This window comes from Micromys minutus (genome assembly GCF_963924665.1).
Source record: "Micromys minutus genome assembly, chromosome: 18".
In the NCBI taxonomy this organism is placed as follows: Eukaryota; Metazoa; Chordata; class Mammalia; order Rodentia; family Muridae; genus Micromys; species Micromys minutus.
In genome coordinates this window covers 14,546,501-14,561,800 of record NC_137953.1, presented here as the reverse complement: position 1 = coordinate 14,561,800, position 15,300 = coordinate 14,546,501, and the positions used below count along the sequence as shown (strand labels likewise).

General features: G+C 44.5%; 1 protein-coding gene across 2 annotated transcripts in view; it reads right to left on the bottom strand.

The window, feature by feature from the left end:
• Positions 1-15,300, bottom strand: part of SMYD1 (SET and MYND domain containing 1) — a 40,615-nt gene that overhangs the window by 11,952 nt on the left and 13,363 nt on the right. The window contains exons 2-6 of one of the 2 annotated variants that reach the window (XM_080932288.1): positions 13,745-13,921; positions 12,767-12,980; positions 11,259-11,389; positions 9,448-9,486; positions 1,122-1,311 (exon numbers count right to left, since the gene is read on the bottom strand). In XM_080932288.1, coding sequence (XP_080788414.1) covers positions 1,122-1,311; positions 9,448-9,486; positions 11,259-11,389; positions 12,767-12,980; positions 13,745-13,921 — 751 coding nt within the window. The remainder of the gene's footprint in view (positions 1-1,121; positions 1,312-9,447; positions 9,487-11,258; positions 11,390-12,766; positions 12,981-13,744; positions 13,922-15,300) is intronic. The other variant, XM_080932289.1, reaches the window with a different exon arrangement.

Here is a 15,300-nt window from a genome sequence, read left to right as displayed (position 1 = left end):
GCTAAATCCTGCAACCTAAATTTAATCCCTGAGACCTATATGGTAGAAGAACCAGTTCCCACAAATTGTCCTCTAATCTCCATATTCACATATACATGCATGCATGCATACATACATACATCACACACACACATAAATAAATGTGGTTTTGTTTTTGTTTTGCGGGTTGTTTGTTTTTTGAGACAGGGTCTCTCTATTATTAGGTAGCTCTGGCTGTTCCGGAACTCACTGTGTAGACCAAGCTGGCCTCAAACTCATAGAGATCAACCTACTTCTATTTTCCCTGAAATTAAAGGCATGGCCCACCACATCTAGCCAATAAATGTAATTTAAATGTTTTAAAATAGAAAGCCCAACTTGCTGTCTAAAAAAAATACTTAGAAAGATTTTTGCTTGGAAAATAGGTTGAGGCAGAAACCATTATTCTTTTCTCAGAGACCTGAGAGACATCAACATGACACCACCACTAGCAATCACAGTGATGGAGCAGGGACCTACGGCCACCATCACCTTCGGAACTGTGGAAACCCACCCAAAATATATAAAGACTTAAACTACAATGTGCTGTAGAATTCTGAAAGGGGGGAAAAGGATCTTGTCTACTTGACCAAAGCCGAAACAATTGCAGATACAATTACCTAAGATGAGTCATGGTAAATGAAACGGCTCTGACTGACTACTCTGCACCCCGACAGCTCAGCTCTCTCCCAGCTCAGCTGAGCTCCTGGCATCCCCTTGGCAAGCCTGCCCCATCTCCACAGTACCCATCTCTGCATGACAAGGAGAAGTATGGCAGTCCCTTTGTCTGTTGGGTTTTGATCCAAACTTCTCCACATTATCCAACATTCACAGGCTCAGGGTGAGGGATGGAATCCTGCGGAGTTCCTTGTGCCAGGCCTTTTATGCTGGTGGCCTTGTCCAGTGTTCATAGTAAGCACATAGTCAGGCCACAGTTATCCTTTCAGAGAGAAGACTGGCTTCTTCAAACATCCCCAGGGCAGCTGGGACCTGCCCGCCCCTGCTCTTTTCTCCATCCCGGGCCACACCTCATGACTATAAACCCGAGTCCTGCCCAGCTTCTGGGAAGGCAGCCCCAGACCCCGAAGCAGGGTTGTGTGTACCTTGGGGTCTTCCTTCACTGCCAGAAAGAGGTCGTCCTTCAGCCCCTTCTGGCAGTGCTCACAGGAGCAGTCAAAGTAGTACTGTTTCTTCAGCTGCTGCCTGCGCTCCTCGCTGAGGCGGAGGAAGTCTATGTAGGATACCGTCAGCTCCTCGCCTTCTGAGATCTTGCCCAAGGCCCGGAGCTCAATCCTGAAGCAAGAAAAGAAAGTCAGCAGAACCCTGGGCTGATCAGCATCCTCCAGGGCTTCCAGAAGCCCAGCTTCAACGACGACAGCCCCCAACTACGGCTCTGAGAAAATGCCCATTCCCTCCTAAAGCAGAGTCATACTCATCTGACGTCAGGTCTGCTCCATTCGGTTAACATTTCTGGAATTGGTTCAGATGCAAACGCCATGAAGGACCAGGCTTGGTCTTTAAGCCCTGCACAGCTTCTATGCCCATAGTTTTGTACGCTCAGCTACTGATCAGCTTGTTAGAGGATAGGAATAACAACCAAGAAAAAAACAAGAATAGATTCAGAAATCATTTCCTTAGTTTGCAGACTACATGCTCTGTAACATACGTGGGAAGCTGCCACCATCTTGGCCCATTCTGTGCTAAACCTTTCAAGGTCCCTTGTACTTCATGCTTAGGGTCAATGGCGTGGGCCTACAGTATATTGAGAATGCATGCTCACTGGAGACCACCAAAGGAATTTAAACATAAAAGGGATGGGGCTGTTAGTCTGATTTACTTTCCAGCTTGTTGAAAGGCGGCATTAAGTTCCTTTTTTTTTTTTTTTTTGTTTTTATTTCCCGTCAATCTAGGTACGGCCCTCCAGTTACTCAGAAAACTACCCACTTTACTGTATATTAATACACAAGGGGCTGGAAAGAAAAGGGCCCCCCAACAGCCATCCTGGTATGCCAGCACAGTGCCTCTCAGCCATGCCTCTCCAGCACAGATTTCTAGAGGCAGGAGGAGAGAAGAGAGGGGAAGAAGGAAAAGGAGGGAGAGGGGGAGAAAAAGGGGGTAAGAAGGAGGAGAGGAAGGAGGACGGGAGAAGAAAGAGAGGAGAAGGAGAAGTTCAGTTGTCAGTCGCGCTCCTAAAGCCCCTGAGCCTGGAGTTTTACTGCCCAGATAGTAAGGGGCAGAAAGCAGACTGGGGCAGAAATTCTTGGCCTTCACTCCTACAAAGATTGTCAAGTGCCATGTGAAAATCAAGATACCAGCACACTAAAAAGGTCCAAATGCACCCTTCCCCCTTCCCTGTCTTCTTCGAAGATAAAGAAGCAACTGCTAAGTGTCAGGGATATGCAGGCCCCCCCCCCCCCCATCTGGGTTGACTACTTAAGGTTCAAAAGCCTTTCTTGTAAGTGAAGGACTTGTGATGATGTTGGGGGCGGAGCATGCGTTGAGCCCTGGCTGAGCTCCCAGCACTAACCTCAGGGAAAGGGAGAATGAATGTGTATGATCCCAGCCGAATGGTATCTTGGAAAGGCTAAATGGTGCCCTCTTCTCGCTTCTTCATTCCCCTTAAAAGGGGCAGAAGGAAGAATAGGGACACTTTCCACATTCTGTCTAATAAGATACAATTAAATTCCATATTGTAGAAAGGAATCTGCATGAACATGTAACTGATAACACTGGTTTGTTTGTTCTGTTAACCATTACACGCACGCACAGGCCAAGGTATCCACTGAACTGTACAAGGTCAATAATAATGGTACACTAACTAGACCCAGTACTTCATGATGTGCCTTGGCCCAGACACCCACAGAATGGGGGGAGAGTGCTAGGAACTACAGCACAGATGCTGTGAGTCTCAGAGGCGTGGCTGGCTGCGCTCACTCCTACTCATCTTCCATGGTAGTGGTGACATGGAAGCCAGCTGTTTCTGAAGATGTAGTCTGCTGCCTCCGAAGACCATCCGTTCTCGGGACAGAGCACAGTTTAAAATGTTTAAAATCCCTGGTGGTGCCGGGACAGAGCACAGTTTAAAATGTTTAAAATCCCTGGTGGTGCCAGGCAGCCGGAGTTCTGACATTCCAGCGACACCTCCCAGTTTTCTCCACAGGGTGTAGCTGAAGTGACAAAAGACAAATTGGGGGGGGGGGTGCGGCACATGATCCAGCTCACTGTTCTCTGAGAAGCCTGGTATTTCCAACCTGTGGAGGACCCCCATTTCACCCCCATTTCACAGAGAAGGCTGCCTACACGAGCGTACCATGGAGGCAGAGCCAAGATTAGAATGGAGGTATCATTTCTTCCCTTCAGACTGGCAGCTCATGGCTTTCAGCTGCCTCCTGGCTCTGTGACATGTTCTGTGTGAGCCACTCCTGGGCCAGTGTGCGGCTAGTGCCCTTGTAGGATAGGAGGGCAAATTGGAAGCATTCCTCCACTGAGCCTTCATAGCCTATGTTTTGGGCATATTTTGGGGACTATGTAGTTCCCGGTAGACCCTTTACAGAACTAGTCACCATAGTGATATATCACGGTGTAACTCAGTGGCACATTGGTTGGTATTTTCAGAAATTCTCCTCCCCATGCAAGACCTCAGGTATATTGGATAATTTAATAGTGTGTGGGGGGAGGGGTGTCAAAACCAAAGTGAGTGTGGCGGTGCACATGAGCCCAACACTCTTGAGGATTATGAGTTTGAGGTCAGCCTGGGCTATATAGAAAGTCCAGGGGCAACCTGGGTTATTCAGTAAGCCCCTATATCAAGAAAGAGGTGGGGGGACAGAGGAAGATCCCAAAACTGAATTAACTTTATGTCACTTAAATATAAAGACATGCCTATAAACTCAGCTGCTTCGAAGACAAAAGCAGTAAGTTCAAAATATACCTGGACAGAGCTCAAGACAACCCTAAACAAATTAGTGATGGTCTCAAAATTAAAAATAGAAAGGGAGGGCTGGAGAGATGGCTCAGTGGTTAGGAGCACTGACTGCTCTTTCAGAGGTCATGAGTTCAAATCCCAGCAACCACATGGTGGCTCCCAACCATCTGTAATGAAATCTGATGCCCTCTTCTGGTGTGTCTGAAAACAGTGACAGTGTACTTCTATAGAATAAATAAATAAATAAGTCTTTTAAAAAAAATAGAAAGGGGACTGGGGATCTAGCTCAGTGGTAGACTGCTTGTCTGACACCTCAGGTCTAAGGTTCAATCCCCAGGACTGGAAAGAAGAAAAGAGGAGTGGAGGTGTGTGTGTGTGTGTGTGGGGGGGGAGAATCCATAGATCCTCACCCCATTTTACACTACAAATACTTCTCAATACACAGCAGGGTATACCCCAATAAATTTATGGTATGTTGAAAACACTGTAAGCATCTGATGTACTGAGCATCATGGTTCAGCTTTGCCTGCCTTAGATGTGCTCAGAACACCTTCAATAGAATAGAATGTGCAGGAATAGAAACCCTAAGACAGCCCCCATTGAGTCCAGAGCATCTGGTGTTACTTCTGATGAGCCAACCTGACTCCATCTTGTGCCTAAAAGCCATCTTATAGTAAAGACAAACTAAGTCGTTCCTTTTTATGACTAAACCTCTGTTTCTCAAGGATTAAGCTTCACCCCTCCTAAAACCTTAACTACAAATGGTTCTGTTCTGCCTGTTCCAGGAATGGCAATCACATTGTTGTTTCAAAAAGTTGTTTATAGCCATTTTACTACCCTACCTGTACTGGCTGGTTTTGTGTCAACTTGACACAGGCTGGAGTTAATCACAGAGAAAGGAGCCTCAGTTCAGGAAATGCCTCCATGAGATCCAGCTGTAAGGCATTTTTCTCAACTAGTGATCAAGGGGAGAGGGCCCAGCTCATTGTGGGTGGTGCCATCCCTGGGATGGTAGACCTGGGTTCTATAAGAAAGCAGGCTGAGCAAGCCAGGGGAAGCAAGCCAGTAAGTAACATCCCTCCATGGCCTCTGCATCAGCTCCTGCTTCCTGACCTGCTTGAGTTCCAGTCCTGATTTCCTTTGGGGATGAACAGCAATGTGAGAAGTATAAGCTGAATAAACCCTTTCCTCCCCAACTTGCTTCTTGGTCCTGATGTTTTGTGCAGGAATAGAAACCCTAAGACACTACCTTTATTCCAAAAGGTTATATGACCACCACCTTGAAATGACTGCCTGTTGCTATGACTGCCTTGTAAGTCCCACCTTGCAACCATGTCTTTGCTTCAAGAGGACCAACTTGTGTTTATGTTCTATTCCTGTAACCCTATTTTGCCTGCCAAATTCCCCCATTTCTAAGTTTCCTACCCCTGAACTATAAAAGCCTTGTCTTCCTTATATCCAATGCTGACCTCTCAAACCCTACCTTAGATTACTACATGGTCCCTATCACTTGAAGACACAAATTAACTTAGATGATTACCTACTGCAGGGTACATTCCTTCCTAGTAAACAACTACCTTCTCTGGGGATACTAAACTATTTATTCCCAAGGTTATGAGGATAGCTTATGTCTATGCTTCTAGATACGTTTTGTTCCTACGTGAGTATATGTTGTACACACACACACACACACACACACACACACATTTTAAGGATTTTAAGGATATTTTGACCATACTACTTCCTTAAGAACAAATGAATAAACAAAAAAGTTTTTTAAGATCCTTCCTGTAGCCAAACTTACATTAAAAAAAACTAAAAAAAAAAATTATTGTCATTTTTAAAACCTACTTTAAGGCTTACACTGACATCCTAGAGTTTACAGATTAGCTTAGTATATTACATCATAATGACAGACTTAAAATTATGCAACTATGATTTTTAATTAAGAAAGTAATAATAAAGTTACAAATGCCAAACTTTATCCTGCCCTGGACACCTTATCCTACATTTGATCCCTCATAAACACAAATAAAAAGTAAATGCTTTTTCTAACAACAACTACCAAAAAAACTACTTCAAGCTACATGTTCAAATAACTTGAATTTTTAACAAGTAATTAAATTGGGTTAAGAAAACAGTGAACATGCTTTACCAATGTTTACAACTGTGAGAAACATAAAATATGTTCTGTGTGTTGTAGAGATAACCTCCTGAGCTTTCATTTAAGATTACGTCACTAAAATGTTTTCTAAATTTTATAGTAGTGGTGGTAGTAATCAAGTATGTTGTAGAAAGTTGTTTTAAAAATGAATATAGTCGAAATTGAATTAAAAACAATATAAAAGCTTATTTAAAGGTTTTTAAAATCAACTCAATACCCTTAGATAAAATTAATGCTTGATTTCCTACAATATTCTCTCAAAGTTTGATTTGTTCTTAGTATCCCTTTACTACACAGATATTTAAAATCTGATTTAACATGTCTTCCCATTGGATAGAACCTTTGCTTTTGAACCATTGCATTAAGTGTGTGTGTGTGTGTGTGTGTGTGTGTGATCTGTTTAGAGAGTTATGTCTATTTAGAAGATTCTTAACTTACAGAATGATTATGGCACATGTTTTGATGGACAAATATTTAAGTGAGTTTATCAAATGTTGAAAGCGGGGCAACCCAAGGCTTTTTAAGAGGCCCTGATGAAAGGACAAGGAAACCTAGTTCTGTATCCTTGCCAAGGGCAGGCCTAGTGAGGTGCAGCCTAGGCCTGAAGCCAGAGCCTCAAAGGACTGAAGGTTTCTGTCCCTAAGAACTCGACTTTTCTTCCTGAAGAGACTGGAGTCATCAGTCTCCAGGCTGCTGTGTGCTGCGTCTGGGATGCCCTGTGGTAGGTACCTTGTGTGCCACTTGTGCAGTGTTGCCTGATTAGCGTCCTGCTGACTCTGTCTAATTGTATGATGCACTGTACAATTAGCTTTCTGCTGACTCCGTCCTTTTTTCTCCAGCAAAGCATATGTCAGATTATGTACTTCTCAATAAAGCTTCTTGGCGTAAGACATGGCTTATAATCATAGCATATCACCTGACCCCAGCTTTCCTATTTTCTTTATCTCCCCATTCTCTGATCCTCCTCATTAGGACTCTGTCTGTCATTAAGGAGTGGCATGTGGGTCCAGGTCAATGAAATTTGATCTAGCAGATAAACAAGTGATTCATAATATTGTAAAAAAGTTAACTTTAATAATTAAAAATCGAAACTAGAGTCTCCAAATAAACAAAGCCCCAAATGGTTCTATCACTGAAAGAAAAGAAGGCAACACATCAAAGACTCCATTCTAATTTAACGGTCAGGACTGACTGCATCTAGGAACTTCTAGCTCACGCTAGGAGACAGGGAAGGGTCTCATCATCTTCGAGCACATCTACGGGGACTTGAAAATGCTGTCCGACACCTACTTCCAATGCCACTAACGAGCGAGTGGTCCAAGTCACTCAACATTTCTCTCACTTTTATGTTTCTCATTCGTTGTGTAATTAGATGTTAGAAGTTGCTTAAGGTACCCATTATTCTATGTGATAGATTTCTAACTAATAGTCTTGATTTTAGCTTTAATGAAGTTAAGATATTGTGTCCTTTCATTCGACCAGGCTTTTTGATTTGACCATTTGTTTACCTTAAACTCTCTCTTATTCAAAATTAATATTTGAAAGATTCAAGTATTTTCATTGTTTTTATAAATACATATATTATAAATATATAAATATATAAATATATTTCTCCTTCTTCTGTATAATTTGGACAAAACAAAATATTTAGTTTTTAAATTAAATTTTCACTCCATTTATTCTAGCTAGAGATATCCAAAAAATTTGGGTTAACTCTTCTTTTCCGAGTTATACTAAGGACATCAGTTCCTAATAATAACAACATTCATGATGGTTTATACTTTAATCACAAATGTTTGCTGATTTAATTAATATCCAAAATGCCCTATAGTACAAACAGCCAGGATTAAGGATTAATTAAACAATACTTTTTTTCTAATAAGAAAGGAAACAATCCTACAGTGACTCATTTGAAAGTTTCTAAAATTTAAATTTAAGTAAGATAATTCATAGAATACAAATAACTGTAAATACAGGGGAGCTGTATAGTCAGTCTCATTAAAATATGTAAATCTGGGCTATTTTAGAAATGTTATTTTCATATATTACCTTCACCCCATTAAGCCAAACTGTGTTCTTGAAGACTTAATTTTAGATCTTGTCATCCTAGGTCACATGTAAGTGTTGTGTCAGACACAGTGTTAAAAGAAATTCAGATTTGGATCTTGATGGATAATGGGCTTGATAATGATCCAGAAGTTTCTTTCTTAGTGGACGTTACCAACTATTACTGTGTCCTGAACACCGCTGTCCTGCCTACCGCTCAGCTTCCTTATAGCAGATCCTGGGAGCGAGTCTTCCTGGCCGTGAGGGACCTGGTGATGTTTAATAAAGAATATGTTGCCCACACGTGTACAAAACATGATCTTGGTCAGAAAGGGGAACTGTGAACAAAAATTCCGGAACAAAAGCTGTGTCTGCAGAGACTGAGTGACTAGTTAGCATCTCAGTCTGTAGGGAGGTTGGAATGTTGCTATTCCAGAGGCTAGTTAACTTATCATAGGCTAGTTCTAGCCCTCCAAACCAGCCACCCCATGCCCAGGTCTATGTCAGAGCCAACCAATTAGCTTAGCAGACTATTAGCTTTCACCAACCCAAAAACTAATAATGCCATCAGATGACATTTTGAACCTATTGAAAAGCCCCCTCAGCCCCGTCTTGTTGTACCTGCCTCTCTGATGTACCTATCGATGTATTTTAAACTTGCCTCGATTTATGATTTTCCTTGTTCTGTGAAATCATATAAAAATAAAATAAAAACAAAACCTTTATAAAACTGGTTACTCAAAATCACTCCAAAATAAACGATCTCTTATTTCCTTCAAAACAAAAAAATGTTTAAAGTAAGATGCTACCTAAGGCACAAGTTCACAGTTTTGTACTCCGGTAAAGAGTACACAATGAAAACATATTTACCCAAAATATCACAGCTCTGGGTGTTATTAGCTTGGGTAAGAAGCTGGGTCTACAGACAAGCACATAGTTCTTTGGTGGGTTAGTAATAAGCACTCTTATTTCATGGCAAGCGGGGTTAAGGACCCAGCGTACTGTTGGGCTGAAATGACTAGAAGGTTCACACTTTGAGATAAAAGTAGAGAAGAAAGGCGTGAACTGAAGGGAAGACAGCAAACAAAATAAAACAAAGACAAGTGGCAGGCAGGCGAGGAAGAAATCGTGGACTCAAGGGCAGGGGAAAAAATTGCCATTCAGTGAAGCCAGGATGCTATAGTGCAGGGTGTAACACAAGAGCAGTCAAGGAGTCAGGAAAGGCTTGCCAGGAAGCCAGGCAAGTGAGGGAGATGGGTCAGACAAACATGGCTGTGTGAGAAGACTGACCCACCTCATCTGCGTGTGAAACATGGATTTCACTGCCTCATGACTGAAAGACAAAACAAACACCCACAAGGAAATCAATACCACTGCAGTCGGAAGAGAGCACAGCATTCTGGGCTCACACAGTCAGGGCATTGGCAGTCACGACCAACTTCGACCCTTCTAGTTGGGCTTCTCTACCAAGATGCCGTCTGGCACAGTGAAAGCACACTGGAACGGGGTTACAAAATGGAGTCACAGAGAGATTCCCTGCTGAGCAACTGACTTCCTTTCCCAGGTCCTCAGTGTCTACTGAGAATACAACAGTGAGATTGTTGCAAAACAGCACACTTGAGAAGAGAATCTGAGAAACGTAAGAATGGTTTTTACTATTCCAGTGGGGACAAGCGTGATGCATAAATCAACATGGCGTCTTTGGATGACTCTCTCGGAGAGAGTTCTAAATTGCGTATGTAAAGCTTGCTTGCTGTGGTGGTCAAGATGGGCCTACTAATACCTTGTCCTGGGTTGTTTCCAGTGTAGAAGGCAAATAGGCAGTAACTGTAATGACCTCCTCTCTTGCACCAAAGCCAACAGATCCAGGGAGCACAATTAGTAGATGCGAAGAAGCTACAGCAGACACCAGAGATGCCCTGAAGCATGGGTCCTAGGTTCACTGATCATTACACAGTCACCATAGGGGCCTTGGGTCACCAGCACTTACAGAAGGGCCATCTAGTAACTGTGTATGGCTAAACGTGATTAACTCAGTCAACCAGGCTAAACCTGGGTAGCACATCCTCTAAAAAGATTCCATGACGTCCAGGTCAATTGTCCCTAGAGACTTAGACACAGGAATACAACGTGTTAGAAAAGATTATTCTCAGAGGCCAAAATAAGCTTTCCAGATCTTTGTCATCTTTTTCAACTGCTCTTAGATACCGGGGTCAGAAACAGAAAGGAAATAAGAACTCCACGTCTCAAAGCTGGCTTTCATCTGTCATGAGAGACCATCTTTATGAGTAAAGACAGTGCATATTGTTCAGGCTTCATCCCCCAGATGTGCCCAGCCAGAGCTTCCTCACTCCCAAGATCCAAGTGTTTGCCCACGTGTCTTTGGTCTGTGCCTTTCCCAGGGGGCAAAGGGCTGAACCCTGAGGATTACATCACCCAGGTTCCTTTGCTCTTTGGCCTCTGGGTGAGGTTGGCCGAGCGGAAGAGAACAAGGTTGAAGTTGTTAGCCCATAATTCGAGCAGTGGCTAACTTGTGTGCAGGTGCAGTTGTATAGCACAGTTCAGTCAAAGGATCATTGTATGGTTCAGACAGCCACTGGCTACAGCAAGAGCTTTCTCTGCCTGGCCTGCTAAATCTAGGAATGATTTGTGTGCCCAGCCCTGGACACCTCACCGGTCCCTTGCCCGATCCTTCCCAAACCCTGCCCATACACCTGTAAATTGTCCTTTCAATTAAATTCTGCTTGAGTAAACTCCTTTGAATGTGCTTTCTACTTTCCTATGGAACCGTGGCTAGCATAGGCCAAGTACTTTTTTGATGCGTTGGCTCTGGGTAAATAATCCCAGAGTTCAAGTTTTAGAACAGTAGTTAATGATTTATCTAATACATCTAGGCAGACTTAAAGATTCAGACTTAGATGGTCAGGGTAGAATTCTTCAGCATCCACCTCAGTTCCTTCCTCTCCTCGAAGTCTGGAGTGAGACTCTGAGTTGCTGAACATCGGCAGACCATGGTAGTTCAAGTTTATAAGTTTGACTTTGGTTGAAATCAAGTGGACAACAGTCCGATCCCCATAGCACACGCTCTGAGAAAGGGGCACTCACTTGCCATTGTTGAATATGACAGTGCAGTTCGGCCAGCAGTCATGGTTCACCAGGCCCAGGTTGGGGAAGATGCCCACGCCCACTGCCTGTAGCCCTCTCTGGTCACTGAGTGTGAAACCATTGCAGTTGATCTACCCAGAGGACAAGAGAAAAGATTCAGTCAATCGGCACAGAATATCACCCTAGATGCTTGAAAGAGTTTGAAAAACAGAGAGCCTCGTGAATCTGGGAAAGGGACAGGTAGGAAGGTGGGACAGGATGTTAACACAGATAGGTAGGAACAATAGTGGTGGAGAGAGAATCAGAACATATATGCATGTGTACTTGATAAATAGCAAAACGGAACTTTTTTTTTTTTTAAGAGAGTCTGTTTTCTGACTTGTTCTCTGTGTGACTCCAAATGGCTCACAAGATGTGTGCTGTGGAGGGAGCTCCACGTTTAGCAAAGCTTTTAGTCAGTGTAGCCTAATAGGACCAAAGACAGGAATGCTAGCTCCTAATGCCACATCTGGGTCTCGGGGGTCATTTTCAGTATCCATCTTGGTTTACCTCTCCATGTTCTGGGGTGTGTGTGTGTGTTATGAGTGTGGTGTGAGTGTAGTGTGTGTGTGGTGTGTGTGTTATGAGTGTGGTGTGAGTGTGGTGTGTGTGTGGTGTGTGTGTGTTATGAGTGTAGTGTGAGTGTAGTGTGTGTATGGTGTGTGTGTTATGAGTGGGGTGTGTGTGATATGAGTGTGATGTGTGGGTGTGGTGAGTGTGGTATGTGTGTATGTGTGTGTGTGTGTGTGGTATGTGGTGTGGTGTATGTGAGTGTGTGGTGTGTGTGGTATGAGTGTGGTGTGTGGTGTGTGGTGTAGTGTGGTGTTTGTGTGTGTGGTATGGGGGGTGTATGTGTGTGTGTGATGTGAGTGTGGTGTGTGTGTGTGTCCAAAGCAAATAAGAGCAAATACTCTTGAGCTAAAAGAAGTTGCACACACCTATGTCCTAGCACTCAGGAAGTAGATATAGTAAGTCTGGGCTACATAGCAAGACACCCCTATAAATAAATAATAAATAAATTAAAAATGAAGAGAGAAAATATGGTGGGATAACTGATATCATTTTAAGTCTCTGGCCCTTCCAGACTTTGGCCTTCTCTCCTGAATCTGTCCCAAATGCTTCTGGAAGCTTCTTAGCTGGATGATACCCAGAATCACCATGGCTTCTATTATGAAAAACCATACTGGAAGATTCTGGGTTTATTTTAATGGGCTCATTTAGGAGTCGGACTCCGGGTTCAAACCAGAAGGGGCAGTAAGCATTCCTGTTATAGCTGGGAAGCAAGAGGGCACACTTCGTGTCCCTGGCTGCCTGGGCTAGATGCCACTGTCATGGAAACAGAAAACGTCACCCAGGAGAGCTGGGGCTTCCTTCTGTCTGAAAACTCTATGCTCCCAGAGGGGAAGAAGGGAAGGAAGGGGGGGCACAGAGGGCAGAGCAGGGATGTTGGAGGGGATGAAAGGCCGTACCACACCAAAGATGTGGGAGATATACTGCATGCTGAACTGCTGGCTCTGCGGTGGCCAATACTGCAGGAATGTATCCACGTCTACTCGGAGTTCCTTCTGCTCCTCCTCCCCAAAGTGCTCCACATGGTTCTGCAAGTCATCCACCGACACCAGGCAGCCCTCTGTGAGCCCAGTGCCCTCTCTCTCCACCCGCCACATGATTCGGGCTGCCAGTCTGGGAAGAGAGGGGAGGACAGCATTAAGGAGGCCTGGACACACTCATCATTCATTCATTCATTCATTCAGCAAGCACCAGTGCCCACCACATGCTAGGCACAGTGTCTGGAACAGACTTCTAGCAAGATGCTTCCCACACTGTGGACGATTTCAGCAAATAAGGTCATTTTAAAGTCTTGCTGAGTGCTACTCAGAAAATAAAACACAGAGGCAAGAGAGAGGCTGGGGAGGAGAAGCCGAGGTCTTCAGGGTGGTGTGAACCAGCAAATCCATCTGAGCAGGAACTGGAAGACAGATGATCCGGCTCTGGTGGCAGAGAAGGAACAGCAGATATGCTATCCTGGAGCCCAGAGCAGACAGAGCAAGAAATCCCAGGTGACCTCAGCATAGAGGACAAGGAGTGGAGGCGAAAGGTAGTAGGACAGACAGACAGACAGGAGCCAGATCACATGGGGTCTGGGACCAGAGACAAGCTTTATTTAGGTCTTGGGCCTAAAGAAAGCAAGGCAACATGGGCTAAGAGGGGATCCTACTGACGTTTGAACCTGACACCGAGGGGTGTGCTTCACCCCACGGCCTTCCTTGTTAACTGGTAGGTGGTACGTTGCCACAAAATGAAATCTGTGTCCCAGAGACCCTTGGTGTCACACCAGATGCCTGGGGACCTGAGGCATTGGCACTCGGCCTGGGGATGCTGGCCCCTCTGCCACCCCAGCCTGACATTTGGAAGTCCCAAGTCCTGTCCTGGGAAGCAGCTCTGACCTGATGTTCTCGTTGGGCACCTTCCCGTATCTCTTGATGGCGGAGCACTCGCTCTTGTGATTCAGCCACGCATCTCTCTGGCATGTGCGGTCACAGTAGTGGGCGAACTTGCACTGCCCGCAGCGATGGAGCTTCTCCTGCCTCTTGAAGCAGGTGTGGCACACGAAGTTAACGAGGCTGGAAATGCAGAGAGAGGGGGAAAAAAATGAAGACAAAAAGTGCTGGGGCTCAGCGGTTAAGACCAAATATCGCTCTTGCAGAGGAGCCAAGTTTGGTCTCAGCATTTGTGCCGGGGTGGGGCGGGGCATTACCTCCGTAATCCCAGCTCCAGAGGATTGGCGCCTGTGGCCTAAGAGACCACCCACTCTCCTGCCCATACACACAAACGCATAATTAAAAAAAAAAAAATACAAATCATCTCTTAAAAGAAGGGATGCCTTTGCCCATATTTTGTTGCAAATAGCACATTATCACAAACTAGGTAGGCCACAGAGAGAGGGAGGAGGAGGGAAAGGGGAGGGGGAGGGGAGGGAGAAAGGAGAGGAGGGGAGGGGAAGAGGAGAGAGGGAGGGGGAGAGAGGAGAAGATATGAACGGTTATATCTGGGCTGCCATATTAATGTCCAAGGGCTGAGCCCCTCACTTGGGCAGTGGTGGAGAGCTGGTTCAGAAGAACTGGCCCACCCCAGCATCTACCCCATCTCTGAACTGCTGGAGAACATGAAGGGCCAGTCCTGCAGAACCAAAGCGGCAGGTTCTCCATAACACTGGGCAACAAGAGGAAGACTGGTGAGAATCCAGTATTAATAGTGTAGCAGAAGCCAGAGGCCTCGAACCAGACCAATAAATAACTCATTGCAGTGAACATTCTGGGGAAAGCTGTTTGGGCAAAAGGGTCTACTGTGTGACATATTGTGACTCACTGCAGCGTCCACAGTGAGACTTTGTTTTGTTTGGGGGGAGTGGTGGCAAGGGCAGTGGGTGAACAAGGAGGGGTTAGGAGATAAGGGGAATGGGGTGCATGATGTGAAATTTACAAACAATCAATAAAAGTTTAAGTTAAAAAATTATTTATTTACTATAGTGTTCTCCATGCATATATGCCTGCACACCAGAAGAAGGCACCAAATCCCATTATAGATGGTTGTGAGCCACCATGTGGTTGCTGAGAATCAAATTTGACATCTCTGGAAGAGCAAGCAGCCTGTGGATTTTTTTTTTTTAATTTAAAAATGGCTGACTTTTAGTTTTATTATTTTTGTTATTTGTTGTTTTGTTTTGCTTTTTAAGAGATTATGTGTTTGTGTGTGCCTCTGTGGAGCTATGTGCACTAGAATTCAGATGCCATGCAGGTTAGAGCAAGAAGAAGTTGCACGTATTTGTGAGGCACATGATATGGGTGCTGGAAACTGAACTTGGGGCTTCAGCAAACGTAGAACACATGCTTAACTGCTGAGCCATCTTTCCACCTCATGCTTTGTTTTCTGATGGGGTCTCATGTAGCCCAGGCTAGTCCCCAGCTCACTATATAGGTGGTGTCTGGTCCTCCTGTTTCAG